General features: G+C 45.3%; 1 protein-coding gene across 1 annotated transcript in view; it reads right to left on the reverse strand.

The window, feature by feature from the left end:
- Nucleotides 1-18,889, reverse strand: part of KIAA0232 (KIAA0232 ortholog) — a 93,332-nt gene that overhangs the window by 72,728 nt on the left and 1,715 nt on the right. Inside the window, exon 2 of the mRNA XM_038745952.1 lies at nt 12,115-12,252. Coding sequence (XP_038601880.1) covers nt 12,115-12,252 — 138 coding nt within the window. The remainder of the gene's footprint in view (nt 1-12,114; nt 12,253-18,889) is intronic.

Genomic DNA, 18,889 nt, shown 5'->3' on the forward strand with positions numbered 1-18,889 from the left:
TGGCGGAGCCGGGATTTGAACCCATGACCTCTGACTCCAAAGCCCGTGCTCTTTCCCACTGAGCCACGCTGCTTCTCTAAGCAGCGTTAAGGCCTTACTATGTACTAAGTGCTAAGTGCTGGGGTGGATACAAGAATATCAAATTGGACACAGTCCCTGTCATTCATTCAATCGTATTTATTGAGTGCTTACTGTGTGCAAAGCAACTGTACTAAGCGCTTGGGAGAGTATAACAACAAACAGACACATTCCCTGCCCACAATGAGCTCACAGTCTGGGGGGGGGGAGACAGACATTAATATAAATACATTAATTAATTAATGACAGATATATACAGAAAGAACAGATAGACTGTGAGTCCATTTTTGGGTAGGGATTGCCTTTATCTGCTGCCGAATTATACTTTCCAATTGCTTAGTACAGTGCTCTTAACACAGGAAGCGCTCAATAAATACAATTGAATGAAACGAATGAATACGTCCCATGTGGAGCTCACAATCCCAATCCCCATTTTACAGATGAGATAACTGAGGCCCAGGGAAGTGAAGTGACATGCCCAAGGTCACACAGCAGGCAAGTGGCAGACTTGGGATTAAAACCCATGACCTTCTGACTCGCAGGCCCGTGCTCTAGCCAATATGCCATGTGTGCAGAGCACTGTGTTCATTCATTCAATTCATTCAATCGCATTTATTGAGCGCTTACTGTGCGTAGAGCACTGTACTAAGCGCTTGGAAAGTACAAGTTGGCAACATTTAGAGACGGTCCCTACCCAACAACGGGCTCACAGTCTAGAAGGGGGAGACAGACAACGAAACAAAACATGTAGACAGTTGTCAAAGCCATCAGAACAAATAGAATTAAAGCAATATAATAATAATAATGGTATTTGTTAAGCGCTTACTATGTACAAAACACTGTTCTAAGCACTGGGGAGGCTACAAAGTGATCAGGTTGTCCCACAGGGGGCTCACAGTTTTAATCCCCATTTTCCAGATGAGGTCACTGAGGCACAGAGAAGTTAAGTTTTAGACTGTGAGCCCACTGTTGGGTAGGGACTGTCTCTATATGTTGCCAATTTGTACTTCCCAAGCGCTTAGTACAGTGCTCTGCACATAGTAAGCGCTCAATAAATACGATTGATTGATTGATTGATGAAATGACTTGCCCCAAGTCACACAGCTGACAGTTGGCGGAGCAGGGATTTGTACTAAGCATTTGGGAGAGAAATAATAATAATTTTGGTATTTGTTAAGCGCTTACTATGTGCAAAGCATAGTGTTGGTAGACATATTCCCTGCCAGGACAAGTTTTCACTCTAGAGGGGGAGACAGACATTAATAGAAATAAATTATGGATAAGGACATAAGTGCTGTGGGGCTCTCACTGCCTATAACACACCTGAGGTAAAAGCCAAGTTTGGAGGAGTTCCTCTGGGCGCGGTGGGAGGGTTTATACCACTTTTCCAAGGAAAGCCTGCAGGAAGCTTCCTGGCTGAAGAGCCCGCTGCCTGATTCCTGTGATTCCTGATTCCTGAGCTCAATCCTAGCAGTTTGGAACCTCCGTGGCTTTAAATAGGATCCTGTAAATCCCGACGAGGGTCCTTCTAATTTGTAACGTGTGGTGCTGGTTCCGTCCCAACTGCCATCGCTGTCTAGTTGGGGAATCTGCCCCGGCCGCGGCGGTGTCCGGGCCCTCAGAAAAGGCATCCCTGGGAGCTTTTAATCCCATATAACCCGTGACTGAACCCAGCATGGCATAGTGCATAGAGCCCGGGCTTGGGAATCAGAAGGTCATGAGTTCTAATTCATTCAATCGTATTTATGGAGCACTTACTGTGTGCAGAGCACTGTACTAAGTGCTTGGGAAGTACAAGTTGGCCACATATAGAGATGGTCCCTACCCAACAACGGTCTCACAGTCTGATAATAATAATAATTTTGGTATTTGTTAAGCGCTTACTCTGTGCAAAGCACTGTTCTAAGCGCTGGGGAGGATACAAGGTGATCAGGTTGTCCCCCGTGGGGCTCACAGTCTTCATCCCCATTTTACAGATGAGGTAACTGAGGCCCAGAGAAGTGAAGTGACTTGCCCAAAGTCACACAGCTGACAATGGGCGGGGCCGGGATTTGAACCCATGACCTCTGACTCCAAAGCCCGGGCTCTTTTCCACTGAACCACACTGCTTCTCTATCTTCACAGTCTAGAAGATAATTGTACTTGTTAAGCGCTTACTACGAGCCAAGCACTGTTCTAAGCGATGGGGTAGATACAAGGTAATCAGGTTGTCCCACGTAGGGCTCACTGTCTTAGTCCCCATTTTACAGATGAGGTAACTGAGGCACAGAGAAGTTTAAGTGAGTTGCTCAAATTCACATGGCTGACAAGTGGCAGAGCCGGGATCTCTAACTCCCGAGCCTGGGCTATTTCCACTAAGCCATGCTGCTTCTCCAATCTCTATTCCTGGCTCCGTCACTTATCTGCTGTGTGACCTGGGGCAAATCACTTCTCTGGGCCTCAGTTTCCTCATCTGTAAAATGGGGATGGAGACCGTGAGCCCCACATGGGTCCAACCCAATCTGCTTATATCCATCCCAGTGCTTAGTACAGAGTCTGGTATATAGTAAGTGCTTAACAAATACCATACTTATTAGTATTAGTATTATGGCTGACTCCCAAGCCTGTGCTTTATCCACTAGTAATAATAATAATAAGAAGAAATTGTTGTACTCTCACAAGCACTCCCATGGGGGGCTCACAGTCAATCCCCATTTTACAGATGAGGTAACTGAGGCTCGGAGAAGTTAAGTGACTTGCCCAAGGTCACACAGCAGACATGTGGGGGAGTCGGGATTCGAACCCAGGACCTCTGACTCCAAAGCCCGGGCTCTTTCCACTGAGCCACGCTGCTTGACAGCTAGCCCCTTGGTGACGGTTCGATTTTCACCGGATCGTCACTAGATCCAGTGAGGAGTCCGGTGATGGATACGGTGAATGTGAGCTTCGCACTCAGCCCTGATGTCTAAGCTGGATGAGGGTAGTGTATATATGTATATATGTTTGTACATATTTATTACTCTATTTATTTATTTATTTTACTTGTACATATCTATTCTATTTATTTTATTTTGTTAGTATGTTTGGTTTCATTCTCTGTCTCCCCCTTTTAGACTGTGAGCCCACTGTTGGGTAGGGACTGTCTCTATATGTTGCCAACTTGCACTTCCCAAGCGCTTAGTACAGTGCTCTGCACGCAGTAAGCGCTCAATAAATACGATTGATGATGATGATGATGATAGTGTGAAAAGTAGCACATATTAGTCAGAAGAGCCCGGGCCGCGGAGTCAGAGGACCTGGGTTCTAATCCCAGCTCCTCCATCGTGTCACCCTCGGCAAGGCCCAACTTCTTGGTGCCTCAGTTCTCTCACCGTCACATAATAAGCGCTCGATAAATATGGTTGAGCGAATGAATCTGCAAAATGGGGATCAATCAATCAATCGTATTTATTGAGCGCTTACTGTGTGCACAGCACTGTACTAAGCGCTTGGGAAGTACAAGTTGGCAACATATAGAGACAGTCCCTACCCAACAGTGGGCTCACAGTCTAGAAGGGGGAGACAGAGAACAAAACCAAATATACTAACAAAATAAAATAGATAGAATAGATATGTACAAGTAAAATAGAGTAATAAATATGTACAAACATATATACATATATACAGGTGCTGTGGGGAAGGGAAGGAGGTAAGATGGGGGGATTCATTACCTGTTCCCCTTCCTCCCTAGACTGAGTCCCGTGTAGGGTCTGATTATCTTGAATCTACCCAGGTGTTTAGTACGGTGCTTGGTACATCGTAAGGGCTTGACAAATACTACAAATGGAAAAGCAGCGTGGCTCAGTGGAAAGAGCACAGGCTTGGCAGTCATAGGTCATGGGTTCAAACCCTGGCTCTGCCACTTGTCAGCTGTGTGACTTTGGGCAAATCACTCCACTTCTCTGTGCCTCAGTTCCCTCATCTGTAAAATGGGGATTCAGACTGTGAGCCCCACGTGGGACAACCTGATCACCTTGTATCCTCCCCAGCGCTTAGAACAGCGCTTGCACATAGTAATCGCTTAGCAAATGCCATCATTATTATTATTAATGAATGAACGAACTAGTCCATGTTTGTTCCGCTAACGCTTTTCAGGGTTTTGTAAACGGCAGTTGCGTCCTCAGTCAGCCTTTATCTTTCCAGACCGAAGACCCTCAATCTTTTTACGTCTGTCTCCACTTGGACGCTGCTCCATTCCCCACATTTGTGAGAATGCAGAATGCACATGTGTGCAAAAACACCCATCCCCGCTCCCCACACCCAACTCCCGTTCATTCGCATGCAATACAGTTTATCCTCTTTGCCTTTAAAACAGTCCTGCTCTAGATTTTGATTTCTGCTTTTTCTCCGCGTCTCTGAGGAATGCCCGCGGTCCTCCTGGAATACCCGGGCCAAGGATCTTCCCATTTAGGGTTGGGGGGAAAAGAGATTTCGTTTAGCCTCTGTGGAAAGGGGTCCCCTGAGCTGTCGTGCAGCAGATGGGTTTTCCTGGCCCGGGGATTGGGAGCGTCTGAAGGCTTCGCCCACAGCTGCTCTGCATCAATCAGTTGCTCAGCCATGTGAACTAATTACGGCACAAAATGCCATTCAGCCTCACTGCTACATTTAGTGACACGGGGAATATCGACTTAACGTGACGGTGAAGGGAAAGATTTTCAAAGGAACTGAAAAACCTTTCTGGGAGGCAAAGCTGATCCTCTCTTTACACTCAATTTACCAGAGAATAAGCAGAAGACGGTTAAAGAAACATCAGGTTTCTTTCTTTCTTTTTTTTTTTGTTTTCATTTGGAGAAAACTTGCCTAGGACACCACTTGGAAATCTTAGCGACAGGAAAAGAGAAGTGAATTTTACATGGCTACTCTACAATCTGTTGCCCACACACCCATTTTTTTTTTAAGTGGTAGTTGTTAACCGCTTACCATGTGCCAATCAATCAATCAATTGTATTTATTGAGCGCTTACTGTGTGCAGAGCACTGTACTAAGCGCTTGGGAAGTACAAGTTGGCAACATATAGAGACGGTCCCTACCCAACAGTGGGCTCACAGTCTAGAGGACTGTTCTAAGCACTGGGGTGGATACAAGCTAACTAGGACAGATACAGTCAATCGATAGATCATATTTATAATAATAATAATAGATAATGGTATTTAAGTGCTTACTATGCTCCAATAATAATAATAATGATGATGGTATTTGTTAAGCGCTTACTATGTGCAAAGCACTGTTCTAAGCACTAGGGTATTTACAAGCTAATCAGATTGTCTCACATGGGACTCACAGTCTTAATCCCCATTTTACAGATGAGGTAACTGAGGCACAGATAAGTTAAGTGACTCGCCCAAAGTCACACAGCAGACAAGTGGCAGAGGAGGGATTAGAACCCATGTCCTCTGACTCCCAAGCCCTGTGTTCTTTCCACTAAACCACGCTGCTTCTCTACTCTTAGAACAGTGCTTTGCACATAGTAAGCGCTTAATAAATGCCAGCATCATCACCATCACTCTCCCAAGCATCATCATCATCAATCGTATTTATTGAGCGCTTACTATGTGCAGAGCACTGTACTAAGCGCTTGGGAAGTACAAATTGGCAACATATAGAGACAGTCCCTACCCAACACAGTGCTCTGCACACAGTAAGAGCTCAATAAATATGACAATGATCGAAAATGTCATTAAAAAAAGGATGAGTCGAGGATAGTGCCAAGGTTACAGGCTTCTGGGACAGGGAGAAGCGGCCTAGCCTAATGGATAGAGTCCAGACTTGGGAGACAGAGGGACCTGGGTTCTAATCCTGACTCCACCATCTGTCTGCGGTGTGACCTTGGGCAAAGTCACTTCACTTCTCATCTGTAAAATGGGGATTAAGAGTGTGAGCCCCATGTGGCACAGGGACTGTGTCCACCCTGATTAGCTTGCATCTTACCCTGCGCCTAGTACAGTGTCTGGCACATAAAAAGTGCTTAATATCTTCAAATAAAATAAATGAATAAATAAGGGAGGATGGTGATGCTGTCTATAGTTGGGGGACAAGGATAAGCAGCGTGGGGAAGCAGCGTGGCTCAGCGGAAAGAGCCCGGGCTTTGGAGTCAGAGGTCATGGGTTCAAATCCCGGCTCCGCCGCTTGTCAGCTGTGTGACTCTGGGCAAGTCACTTCACTTCTCTGCGCCTCAGTTACCTCACCTGGAAAATGGGGGTGAAGACTGTGAGCCCCACATGGGACAACCTCATCACCTTGTAACCTCCCCAGTGCTTAGAACAGTGCTTTGCTCATAGTAAGCGCTTAATAAATGCCATTATTATTATTATTATTATAAGGTTGGCGGGGGGAAGAGAAGCACAGAGAAGCAGCGTGGCTCAGTGGAAAGAGCCCGGGCTTTGGAGTCAGAGGTCATGGGTGCAAATCCCGACTCTTCCAACTGTCAGCTGTGTGACTCTGGGCAAGCCACTTAACTTCTGTGGGCCTCAGTGACCTCATCTGTAAAATGGGAATTAAGACTGTGAGCCCCACATGGGACAACCTGATTACTTTGCATCCCCCAAGTGCTTAGAACAGTGCTTTGCAAATAGTAAGCGCTTAATAAATGCCATCATTATTATTATTAAAGATGATGAATTCTGTTTTGGACACGGTAGGTTTGAGGTGTCGGCAGGAGAGCCAGGAAGGGATGTCCTAAAGGCAGGAGGAAACTTGAGCCTGGAGAGAAGGAGAGAGGTCGGGGCTGGAGAGGGAGATTTGGAAATTACCCACACAGGGGCAACGGCTGAAGCCGTCGGGGAGAAGAAGTTGTCCAAGGGAGCGGGTTTAGATCGAAAAGAGAAGGGACCCTGAACTGAGCCGCTCTCTTTCTTTTTTTGTACAGTAGTTCATTCGTTCAATCAATCAATCATATTTATTGAGCGCTTACTGTGTGCAGAGCACTGGACTAAGCGCTTAGAAAGTCCAAGTCAGCAACATATAGAGACAGTCCCTACCCAACAGCGGGCTCACAGTCTAGAAGGGGGAGACAGACAACAAAACAACACATATTAATAAAATAAATAGAATAGTAAAGATGTGCAAGTAAAACAGAGTAATAAATCTGTACAAACATATTCATTCAATCGTATTTATTGAGCGCTTACTGTGTGCAGAGCACTGTACTAAGCGCTTGGGAAGTACAAGTTGGCAACATATAGAGACGGTCCCTACCCAATCGTATTTATTGAGCGCTTACTCTCTGAAAAATATTTTACTAAGTGCTTGGGAGAGTACAATATAACATCAGGAACATTCCCTGACCACAACGAGCTCACAGTCTAGAGGGGGAGATAGGCATTAATAGAAATAAATAAATAAATAGATAATAATAATAATAATAATAATAATAATGGCATTTATTAAGGGCTTACTATGTGCAAAGCACTGTTCTAAGCACTGGATAATAGGTAGTTAAGTACTATGTGTCAAGCACTGGGGTACACAGAAAAGCAGCATGGCTTAGTGGAAAGAGCCCAGGTTTGGGAGTCAGAGGACGTGGGTTCTAATCCCGGCTCCGCCACTTGTCTGCTCTGTGACCTTGGGCAAGCCACTCGACTTCTCTGGGCCTCAGTTCCCTCATCTGTAAAATGGGGATTAAGACTGTGAGCCCATCGTGGGACAACTGATTACCTTGTATCTAACCCCAGCGCTCAGAACACTGACGGTGCTTGGCATATAGTAAGCTCTTAACAAATACTGTAATTACTATTATTACTATCAATCGTATTTATTGAGCGCTTACTGGGTGCAGAGCACTGTACTAAGTGCTTGGGAAGTACAAGTTGGCAACATATAGAGACGGTCCCTACCCAGTAATGGGCTCACAGTCTTGAAGACTTACTCCAAGTTTATCAAGCTGGACCCGGTCCCCATCCCACAGTCTAAATTGGAGGGAGGAGGATTTTAATCCCCATTTCCCGGGTGAAGTAACCGGGGCACAAAGGGCTCACCGTCTTCACCTCCATTTCACAGATGAGGTAACAATGACTAGTCCAAGGTCACACAGCCAGCAGCCGGCAGGGCCTCAGGTAGAGCTCAGGTCCTCTGACTCTTTCCACTAGATCACACTGCCTTGAGGGACAGCGGGAGGGAGGCAGGGGAAGAGAAATAACGACCATCCAGAGCCTCTCGCTACCAGGAGAAGCGGTCAATCAATCAATCAATCGTATTTATTGAGCGCTTACTGTGTGCACAGCACTGTACTAAGCGCTTGGGAAGTACAAGTCGGCAACATATAGAGACGGTCCCTACCCAACAGTGGGCTCACAGTCGAGGACAGTGTCCTGGAAGCCGAGATTAGATAACGTTTCCGGGAGAAGGGGGCCGGTGGACAGTGTCGAAGGCAGCCGAGGGGTCGAAGGGGATTAGGATGGAGTCGTGGCTCAGTGGAAAGAGCCCGGGCTTGGGAGTCGGAGGTCATGGGTTCTAATCCCGGCTCTGCCACTTGTCAGCTGTGTGACCTTGTGCAAGTCCCTTAACTTCTCTGGGCCTCAGTTCCCTCATCTGTAAGATGGGGACTAAGACTGTGAGCCCACGTGGGACAACCTGATCACCTTGCCCAGCACTTAGAACAGTGCTTCACACATAGTAATCGCTCAACAAATACTATTATTCGTGGCTCAGTGGAAAGAGCCCGGGGTTTGGAGTCAGAGGTCATGGGTTCAAATTCCAGCTCCGCCAACTGTCAGCTGTGTGACTTTGGGCAAGTCACTTCACTTCTCTGGGCCTCAGTTACCTCATCTGTAAAATGGGGATTAAAACTGTGAGCCCCCTGTGGGACAACCTGATCACCTTATAACCTCCCCAGCGCTTAGAACAGTGCTTTGCACATAGTAAGCGCTTAACAAATACCATCATCATTATTATTATTATTCTCTGGGCCTCAGTCACCTCATCTGTCAAATGGGGATTAAGACTGTGAGCCCCATGTGGGACAACCTGATAATCTTGTATCCCCCCCAGTGCTTAGAACAGTGCTTCCCACATAGTAAGCACCTAACAAATACCATTATTATTATTATTCTCTGGGCCTCAGTCACCTCATCTGTCAAATGGGGATTAAGACTGTGAGCCCCATGTGGGACAACCTGATCATTTCGTATCCCCCTCAGTGCTTAGAACAGTGCTTTGCCCATAGTAAGCACCCAACAAATACCATTATCATTATTATTATTCTCTGGGCCGCAGTCACCTCATCTGTCAAATGGGGAGTAAGACTGTGAGCCCCATGTGGGACAAACTGATCACCTTGTATCCCCCCCAGCGCTTAGAACAGTGCTTCGCACATAGTAAGCGCTTAACAAATACCATTATTATTATTATTATTCTCTGTGCCTCAGTCACCTCATCTGTCAAATGGGGATTAAGACTGTGAGCCCCATGTGGGACAACCCGATCACCTTGTATCCCCCCCAGTGCTTAGAACAGTGCTTTGCACATAGTAAGCACTTAATAAATGCCGTCATTATTATTATTTGGCGAGAGGGAGGTCACTGGTGACCTTAGAGAGGGCGGTTTCCGTGAAGAGGGCGGAATCCGGATGGGAGGGGGTCAAGGAGAGAATTGGAGGAGTGGGAATGGAGACAGCGGGTGAAGCCCGGAATTCCTAGGAGGAATCAGACAGCCGGCACTTTGCCGAAGAGCTTTTCTAGAGAGCCAAAGATGTTATCATTCATTCATTCAATCATATTTATTGAGCGCTTACTGTGTGCAGAGCACCGTACTAAGCGCTTGGGAAGTACAAGTTGGAAACATATAGAGACGGTCCCTACCCAACAGTGGGCTCCCGGTCTAGAAGGGGGAGACAGACAACAAAACAAAACATATTAACAAAATAAAATAAATAGAATAAATATGTACAAATCAAATAAATAAATGGAGTAATAAATACAAACAAACATATATACATATATACAGTGCTCTTTCCACTAGGCCATGCTACGTCTCTTGGTTTTGGCGTGTTCTGTGTGGAAACAGTGGGACCCTAGTGGAAAGAGCATTTTCATTCATTCACTCATTCAATCATATTTATTATTATTATTAATAATGGCATTTATTAAGCACTTACTATGTGCAAAGCACTGTTCTAAGCACTGAGGAGGTTACAAGGTGATCAGGTTGTCCCACGTGGGGCTCACAGTCTTAATCCCCATTTTACAGATGAGGGAACTGAGGCACAGAGTCATGCTAGTGATTACGATATTTATTAATTGATTTCTCCGGACTGAGTGCAGGAGGGGAAAGAGGATAATCTGTTTAGTCTCTGTCCCCATTTACAACTGAGTCATCAGTGGTGTCTGAACGCTTACTCTGCAAACAGTGCGTAGGACGCAGTGCTTTAAACACTTAGTACAGTGCTCTGCACACGGTAAGCACTCAATAAACACCACTGATTGATTCTGAGCAGCGTGGCTTAGCGGAAAGAGCCCGGGCTTGGGAGTCAGAGGACGTGGGTTCTAATCCCTGCTCTGCCATGTGTCAGCTGTGTGACTTTGGGCAAGCCACTTCACTTCTCTGGGCCTCAGTTACCTCATCTGTAAAATGGGGATTAAGACTGAAAGCCCCACCTGGGACAACCTGATAACCTTATACCTATCCCAGTGGTTGGCACATAGTAAGCGCTTAAGAAATACCATCACCATCATTCTAATGGCTCGGGAGAGTACAATCGAGTTAGAAACGATCCTTTTTTCAAAATCGTATTTGTTACGCACTTACTACATGCCAGGCACTGTGCTAAGCACTGGGGTACGTCCAAGACAGTCAGGTTGGATACAATCCTTGTCTCACATGGGGCTCACAGTCTCAACCACCATTTTAGAGATGAGGTATCTGAGGCACAGAGAAGGGGACTGACTTGCCCCAGGTCACCCAGCAGACAAGCTGGCAGAGGCGGGATTAGAACCCGGATCTTCTGACTCGCAGGCCCGGGGAGGTCTTTCCTCTAAGCCATGCTACTTCCCTTCCCTACCCTCAACGACAGCCTAGCGATGTAGCGGGAGTGGTAGATACTGTGTTAAGTTACAGGCTGGGGACCCAACCAAATAAAAATGATGATCATCATCATTGTGGTATTTAAGCGCTTAATATGTGCCAGGCTCTGTATTAAACACTGAAGGAGCTACAAGGGTAATAAGGGGCTCCCAGTCTCAATCCCCATTTGACCCATGAGGTAACTGAGGCCCAGAGAAGTGACGTGACTTGCCCACGGTCACACAGCAGACGAGCGTTTGAGCCGGGATAAGAACCCAGGTCCTTCTGTCTCCCAGGCCTGGGCTCTAGCCACCAGGCCAAGCAGGTGTCTTATCCTCATTTTACTGATAATAATAATAATAATAATGGTATTTGTTAAGCGCTTACTATGTGCAAAGCACTGTTCTAAGCACTGGAGGGACACAAGGTGATCAGGTTGTCCCATGTGGGGCTCACAATCTTAATCCCCATTTAACAGATAAGGTAACTGAGGCCCAGAGAAGTTAAGTGACTTGTCCAAAGTCACACAGCCGACAAGAGGCGGAGTCGGGATCAGAACCCATGACCTGACTCCCAAACCCTTGCTCTTTCCACTGAGCCAAGCCACGCTGCTTCTCTGATAATGGAATTGAGGCACCAAGAAATCCCGGCTCCGCCACATGTCTGCTGTGTGACCTTGGGAAAGTCACTTCATTTCCCTGGGCCTCGGTTTCCTCATCTGCAAAACAGAGATTGAGACTGTGAGTCTCACTTGGGACCTGGACTGTTACAACCCGATTTGCCTGTAACCACTCCAGGGCTTCGTACAGTGCCTAGCACACAGTAGGCACTTAAATACCAGAATTAGTATTATTATTATTAAGATCATAGAGAGAGCCCACCTTCTACATGAATACGTAGAGAGGGCCTGAACATTTATCACTCTGAAATGCCTTTTGATATTTTCTTCAAAGTCTGTTGAAAGAATATTCAAAATAAAAACACCACTCGACAAACAAGGTCATTTTTAAACGTGGAACTCACTTCATCGGAAGCAGAGCGCAGACACTGGACCGCAGCCTGCTTTTTCATTTCTTCTAACGTTAGATCGGAACACTTTTTCTTACTCTTTCCCCATTTCTTGTAAGCTCCTTTTTCCCATCCCAGGAAGATGTCATTCTCCTAAAATGAGACGAAATACAGTTGAGGGGCAGAGATTCCATCTCAGCGTTTCAAAAGCCATGCTTCGCTCGTATCTGCGCGCCTCCTTGCCTAGAACGTCCCAGAAAAACCCACATGATGCTCACGAACGCATTAAACATCTCCCAAAATGGCAAATACAGCGCTTCCAAGGAGTTTTTTTCCCCACCAAATTTTGCATCGTTAATACTTTACCTTCACAGAGGTAACGAAAGTACACTTGAAAAATCCCATTTATGCTCAAGACTGGATCGCTACATTCCTCTCTGCAAAAGTTTCCCCCAACCCAAATTTGCTCTGGCTTCCATTATTTGAGATCAGTCAATCAATCAATCAATCAATCAATCGTATTTATTGAGCGCTTACTGTGTGCAGAGCACTGTACTAAGTGCTTGGGAAGTACAAGTTGGCAACATATATAGAGACAGTCCCTACCCAACAGTGGGCTCACAGTCTAAAAGGGGGAAACAGAGAACAAAACCAAACATACTAACAAAATAAAATAAATAGGATATGTACACGTAAAATAAATAGAGTAATAAATATGTACAAACTCACTTGGATGTCTGCATAACCCCCAAGAGCCACATAAATGTTGCTGACTTGGGTAAAAACCGTATTCTGGCTCGGAATGAAATCATGGGAAGACATATATCTTGAATAAAAATAATCATTATAATGGTATTTATTACTATGTGATTGTAGGGTAGAGGTAAGGTTATGAGATCAGATCTAATCCCTGCCCTGCCGGGGCTCAAAATCTATTTTTGCCCCATTTTTTAATGGTATTTGTTAAGCGATTATTTTGAGCCACGCACTGCTCTGAGCATTAGGTACATACACGATAATCAGGTGGGACACACTGTCATGGGGCTCACAGTTTCAAACCCCATATTCCAAATGAGGTAACCGAGGCACGGAGAAGGGAAGTGACTTGACCAAGATCACACAGCAGACCGGTGGCAGAACAGGGATTAGAACCCAGGTCCTTCTGATTCCCAGGCCCGGGCTCTAGCCACTAGGCCATGTTGCTTCTCTACTCATCAGCTGAGTCTGTCTCATCAATCAATCAATCAATCGTATTTATTGAGCGCTTACTGTGTGCAGAGCACTGTACTAAGCGCCTGGGAAGTACAAGTCGGCAACATAGAGAGACAGTCCCTACTCAACAGCGGGCTCACAGTCTAGAAGGGGGAGACAGAGAACAAAACCAAGCATACTAACAAAATAAAATAAATAGAATAGATATGTACAAGATAAATAGAGTAATAAATATGTACAAACATACATACATATATACAGGTGCTGTGGGGAAGGGAAGGAGGTAAGATGGGGGGGATGGAGAGGGGGACGAACTCCCGAATTCGATTTTGCTGGAGGAAAACTTCACTGTAAGTTTCCGAAGGAACTGAAATTTGAGGCCTTGCGGAGATGAGCGAGACCACTGTTGACGGGAGCAACATGTACTGAGCAACCTTGTAATGGGATACTAAACAGTGGGTAGGGACCGTCTCTATATGTTGCCAACTTGTACTTCCCAAGCGCTTAGTACAGTGCTCTGCACACAGTAAGCGCTCAATACATACGACTGAATGAATGAATTTAACACAGACTATTCAATTCAATCGTATTTATTGAGCGCTTACTGTGTGCAGAGCACTGTATTAAGCGCTGGGGTGGATACAAGCAAATCGGGTTGGACACAAGTCCCTGTCCTGCATGGGGCTCAGAAGCAGCGTGGCTTAGTGGAAAGAGCCCAGCATTGGGAGTCAGAGGTCGTGGGTTCGAATCCCGGCTCTGCCACTAGTCAGCTGTGTGACTTTGGGCAAGTCACCTAACTTCTCTGGGCCTCAGTGACCTCATCTGGAAAATGGGGATGCAGACTGTGAGCCCCACGTGGGACAACCTGATCACCTTGTATCCTCCCCAGCGCTTAGAACAGTGCTTTGCACATAGTAAGTGCTTAATAAATGCCATCATTATTATTATTATTTGGGCAAGTCACCTAACTTCTCTGGGCCTCAGTGACCTCACCTGTAAAATGGGGGTGAAGACTGCGAGCCCCATGTGGGACAACCTGATAACCTTGTATCTATCCCAGCACTTAGAACAGTGCTTGGCAGAGAGTAAGCGCTTAACAAATACCAACGTTATTATTATTATTAATCCTCATCTTACAGATGAGGTCACTGAGGCACAGAGAAGGGAAGTGACTTGCCCAAAGTCACACAGCTGACAATTGGTGGAGTCGGGATTTGAACGCATGACCTCTGACTCCAAAGCCCATGCTATTTCCACTAAGCCACGCTGCTTCTCTATGTGGGACAGGGACTGTAGAACAGTGCTTTGTACATAGTAAGCGCTTAACAAATGCCATTATTATTATTATTATTATTAAAATTGATTAGCTTGTATCTACCCCAGCACTTAGAACAGTGCTGGACACTTAGTAAGCACTTAACAACAAATATCATTATTTTTATTTTTTAATAATATTTTTATAAATATTATTATTGTTATTATTCTTCAAGGGCACCCACCTGCCCTCTCCAAATTTTCTCCTCTGACTCCCCAAGGACCCTCAATTCAGTTATCCTGGTCAGTCACCTGTCCCACCAGGGCTCAGCATGACTCAGTGGCAGCACGGCTCAGTGGGAAGAGCGTGGGCTTCGGGGTCAGAGGTCATGGGTTCGAATCCTGGCTCTGCCACTTGTCCGCTGTGTGACCTTGGGCAAGCCACTTCACTTCTCTGTGCCTCAGTTCCCTCATCTGTAAAATGGGGATTAAGACTGTGAGCTCCAAGTGGGACAACCTGATCACCTTGATCCCCCCCAGTGCTTAGAACAGCCGTCCTCCTCTCCATCCCCCCATCTTACCTCCTTCCCTTCCCCACAGCACCTGTATATATGTATATGTTTGTACATATTTATTACTCTATTTAACTTGTACATATCTATTTATTTTATTTTGTTAGTATGTTTGGTTTTGTTCCCTATCTCCCCCTTTTAGACTGTGAGCCCACTGTTGGGTAGGGACTGTCTCTATATGTTGCCAACTTGGACTTCCCAAGCGCTTAGTACAGTGCTCTGCACACAGTAAGCACTCAATAAATACGATTGATGATGATATATGTTTGTACATATTTATTACTCTATTTAGTTTACTTGTACATATCTATTCTATTTGTTTTATTTTGTTAATATGTTTGGTTTTGTTCTCTGTTTCCCCCTTTTAGACTGTGAGCCCACTGTTGGGTAGGGACTGTCTCTATATGTTGCCAACTTGAACTTACCAAGCGCTTAGTACAGTGCTCTGCACACAGTAAGTGCTCAATAAATACGATTGATTGATTGATTAACAAATACCTCTATTATTATTATTATTATTACAACTCGGGCGTGGGAGTCAGAGGTCACGGGTTCTAATCCCGGCTCCGCCACTTGTCCGCTGCGTGACTTTGGACAAGTCGCTTCGCTTCCCTGGGCCTCAGTTACCTCATCTGTTAAATGGGGATTCAACACCCGTTCTTCCTCCTACTTAAACCAGAGGTCTGCTGAATGACAGGCACTGTGCCCAACCTGACGATCTTGTACCTACCCCAGTGCTTAGCACATAGTAAGCACTTAAATACGTTAAAAAAAAAAAAAAGGCTTCAGCTAGATGAAATCCACCTGGCTGATCATTCCTGCTGATTCATTCATTCATTCGTATTTATTGAACGCTTACTGTGTGCTGAGCACTGTACTAAGCGCTTGGGAAGTCCAAGTTGGCAACATATAGAGACGGTCCCTACCCAACAGTGGGCTCACAGTCTAGAAGAGGGAGACAGAGAACAAAACATATTAACAAAATAAAATAAATGGAATATGTACAAGTAAAATAGAGTAATGAATATGTACAAGCATATATATATGAATATATATATATATATATATATATATATATATATTCATTCATTCATTCAATGATCACACCTGGCAGCATTGACAACTGCAGGGCAACAGAGAAACCCCGGTGACACCTTAAACTTTATATCTGCAGGTAATAAAGCAGCCACCTTTTCTACTTCAATGAAGAGGAGTTGTTTTTTATGGTACTTAAGCGCTTACTACGTGCCAGGCCCCGTACTAAGTGCTGGGGGTAGGTTGAACACAATCCCATGTCCCACGTGGGGCTCAGAGTCTTAATCCCCATATTACAGATGAGGTAACTGAGGCCCAGAGAACTGAAGTGGCAGTGATCAGCGAGGTGGATTTCATCCAGCTGAATAATAATAATAATAATAATGGCATTTATTAAGCGCTTACTATATGCAAAGCACCGTTCTAAGCGCTGGGGAGGTTACAAGGTGATCAGGTTGTCCCACGGGGGGCTCACAGTCTTAATTCCCATTTTACAGATGAAGCCTTTTTTTGTTGTTTTTTTTTAACAGCACTTAAGTGCTTACTATGTGCTAAGCACTGGGGTAGTATTTGTTGCGGTATTTGTTTGGCATTTATTTGGTGCCAGGCACTGTACTAAGCGCTGGGGTAGATACAAGCTGATTGGGTTGGACACAGTCCCTGTCGCACATGGGGCTCACAGTCTTCATCCCCATTTAATACGTGAATAAATTTAATTTAATACATTTAATACATGATCATGGGTTCAAATCCCAGCTCCTCCGCTTGTCGGCTGTGTGACTTTGGGCAAGTCACTTCACTTCTCTGGGCCTCAGTTACCTCATCTGGAAAATGGGGATGAAGACTGTGAGTCCTACAAGGGACAACCTGATCACCTTGTAACCTCCCCGGCGCTTAGAACAGTGCTTGGCACATAGTAAGCGCTTAACAAATACCCAAATTATTATTATGAGGAAAGAGACTCAGGGAAGTGAAGTGACCTATCCAAGGTCACACAGCAAAGAGGTGGAGGGGCCGGGCTTAGAACCCAGGTCGTCTGACACCCAGACCTGGGTTTGTTGCCAATTTGTACTTCCCAAGCGCTTAGTACAGTGCTCTGCACATAGTAAGCGCTCAATAAATACGACTGATGATGATGATGATGATGATGATTTATCCACGGGGCCACGCTGCTCTGAGACGCTTGAATCAGGGAAACGAAAAAAGGACGTAGAAATCTCCCTCCGGGCCTACGGCTTCTCCAGAAATGAGGAAAAGAAACTGTGGTGAGAAGTGTGGCCTAGCAGAAACAGGCCGGGACTGGAAATCAAAAGATTATAATAATAAATAATGAGGGTACTTGCTAAGCGCTATGATGATGATGATGATGTCATTTGTTACGCGCTTACTATGTGCAAAGCACTGTTCTAAGCGCTGGGCGGGATACAAAGTGATCAGGTTGCCCCATGTGGGGTTCACAGTCTTAATCCCCATTTTACAGATGAGGTAACAGGCTCAGAGAAGAAGTGACTTGCCCAAGGTCACACAGTGGACATGTGACGGAGCCAGGATTCGAACCTATGACCTCTGACTCCAAAGCCCGGGCTCTTTCCACTGAGCCACGCTGCTTCTCTGTGCTAAGCAGGTCGCTTCACTTCTCTGGGCCTCAGTTGCCTCATCTGTTCCCTTCCCCACAGCACCTGTATATATGTACATATGTTTGTACGTATTTATTACTCCATTTATTTTACTTGTACATAGCTATTCTATTTATTTTATTAGTATGTTTGGTTTTGTTCTCTGTCTCCCCCTTTTAGACTGTGAGCCCACTGTTGGGTAGGGACTGTCTCTATGTGTTGCCAACTTGTACTTCCCAAGCGCTTAGTACAGTGCTCTGCACACGGTAAGCGCTCAATAAATACGATTGATTGATTGATTGAAGTACAAGTCGGCAACATATGGAGACGGTCCCAACCCAACAATGGGCTCTATTTATTTTATTTTAATATGTTTTGTTTTGTTGTCTGTCTCCCCCTTCTAGACTGTGAGCCCGCTGTTGGGTAGGGACCGTCTCTATATGTTGCCAACTTGGACTTCCCAAGCGCTTAGCACTGTGCTCTGCACACAGTAAGCGCTCACTAAATACGATTGATTGATTCCCAAGCACTTAGTACAGTGCTCTGCACACAGTAAGCACTCAATAAATATGATTGACTGATTGATTGAAGTACAAGTCGGCAACATATGGAGACGGTCCCTACCCAACAACGGGCTCTATTTATTTTATTTTGTCAATATGTTTTGTTTTGTTGTCTGTCTCCCCCTTCCAGACTGTGAGCCCACTGTTGGGTAGGGACCGTCTCTGTATGTTGCCAACTTGGACTTCCCAAGCGCTTAGTACAGTGCTCTGCACACAGTAAGCGCTCACTAAATACGATTGATTGATTCCCAAGTGCTTAGTACAGTGCTCTGCACACAGTAAGTGCTCAATAAATATGACTGATTGATTGATTGATTGAAGTACAAGTCGGCAACATATGGAGACGGTCCCTACCCAACAACAGGCTCTATTTATTTTATTTTGTTAATATGTTTTGTTTTGTTGTCTGTCTCCCCCTTCCAGACTGTGAGCCCACTGTTGGGTAGGGACCGTCTCTAGATGTTGCCAACTTGGACTTCCCAAGCGCTTAGCACAGTGCTCTGCACACAGTAAGCGCTCACTAAATACGATTGATTGA

The sequence above is a fragment of the Tachyglossus aculeatus genome, chromosome 4 (genome assembly GCF_015852505.1).
Source record: "Tachyglossus aculeatus isolate mTacAcu1 chromosome 4, mTacAcu1.pri, whole genome shotgun sequence".
NCBI classification, from domain to species: domain Eukaryota; kingdom Metazoa; phylum Chordata; class Mammalia; order Monotremata; family Tachyglossidae; genus Tachyglossus; species Tachyglossus aculeatus.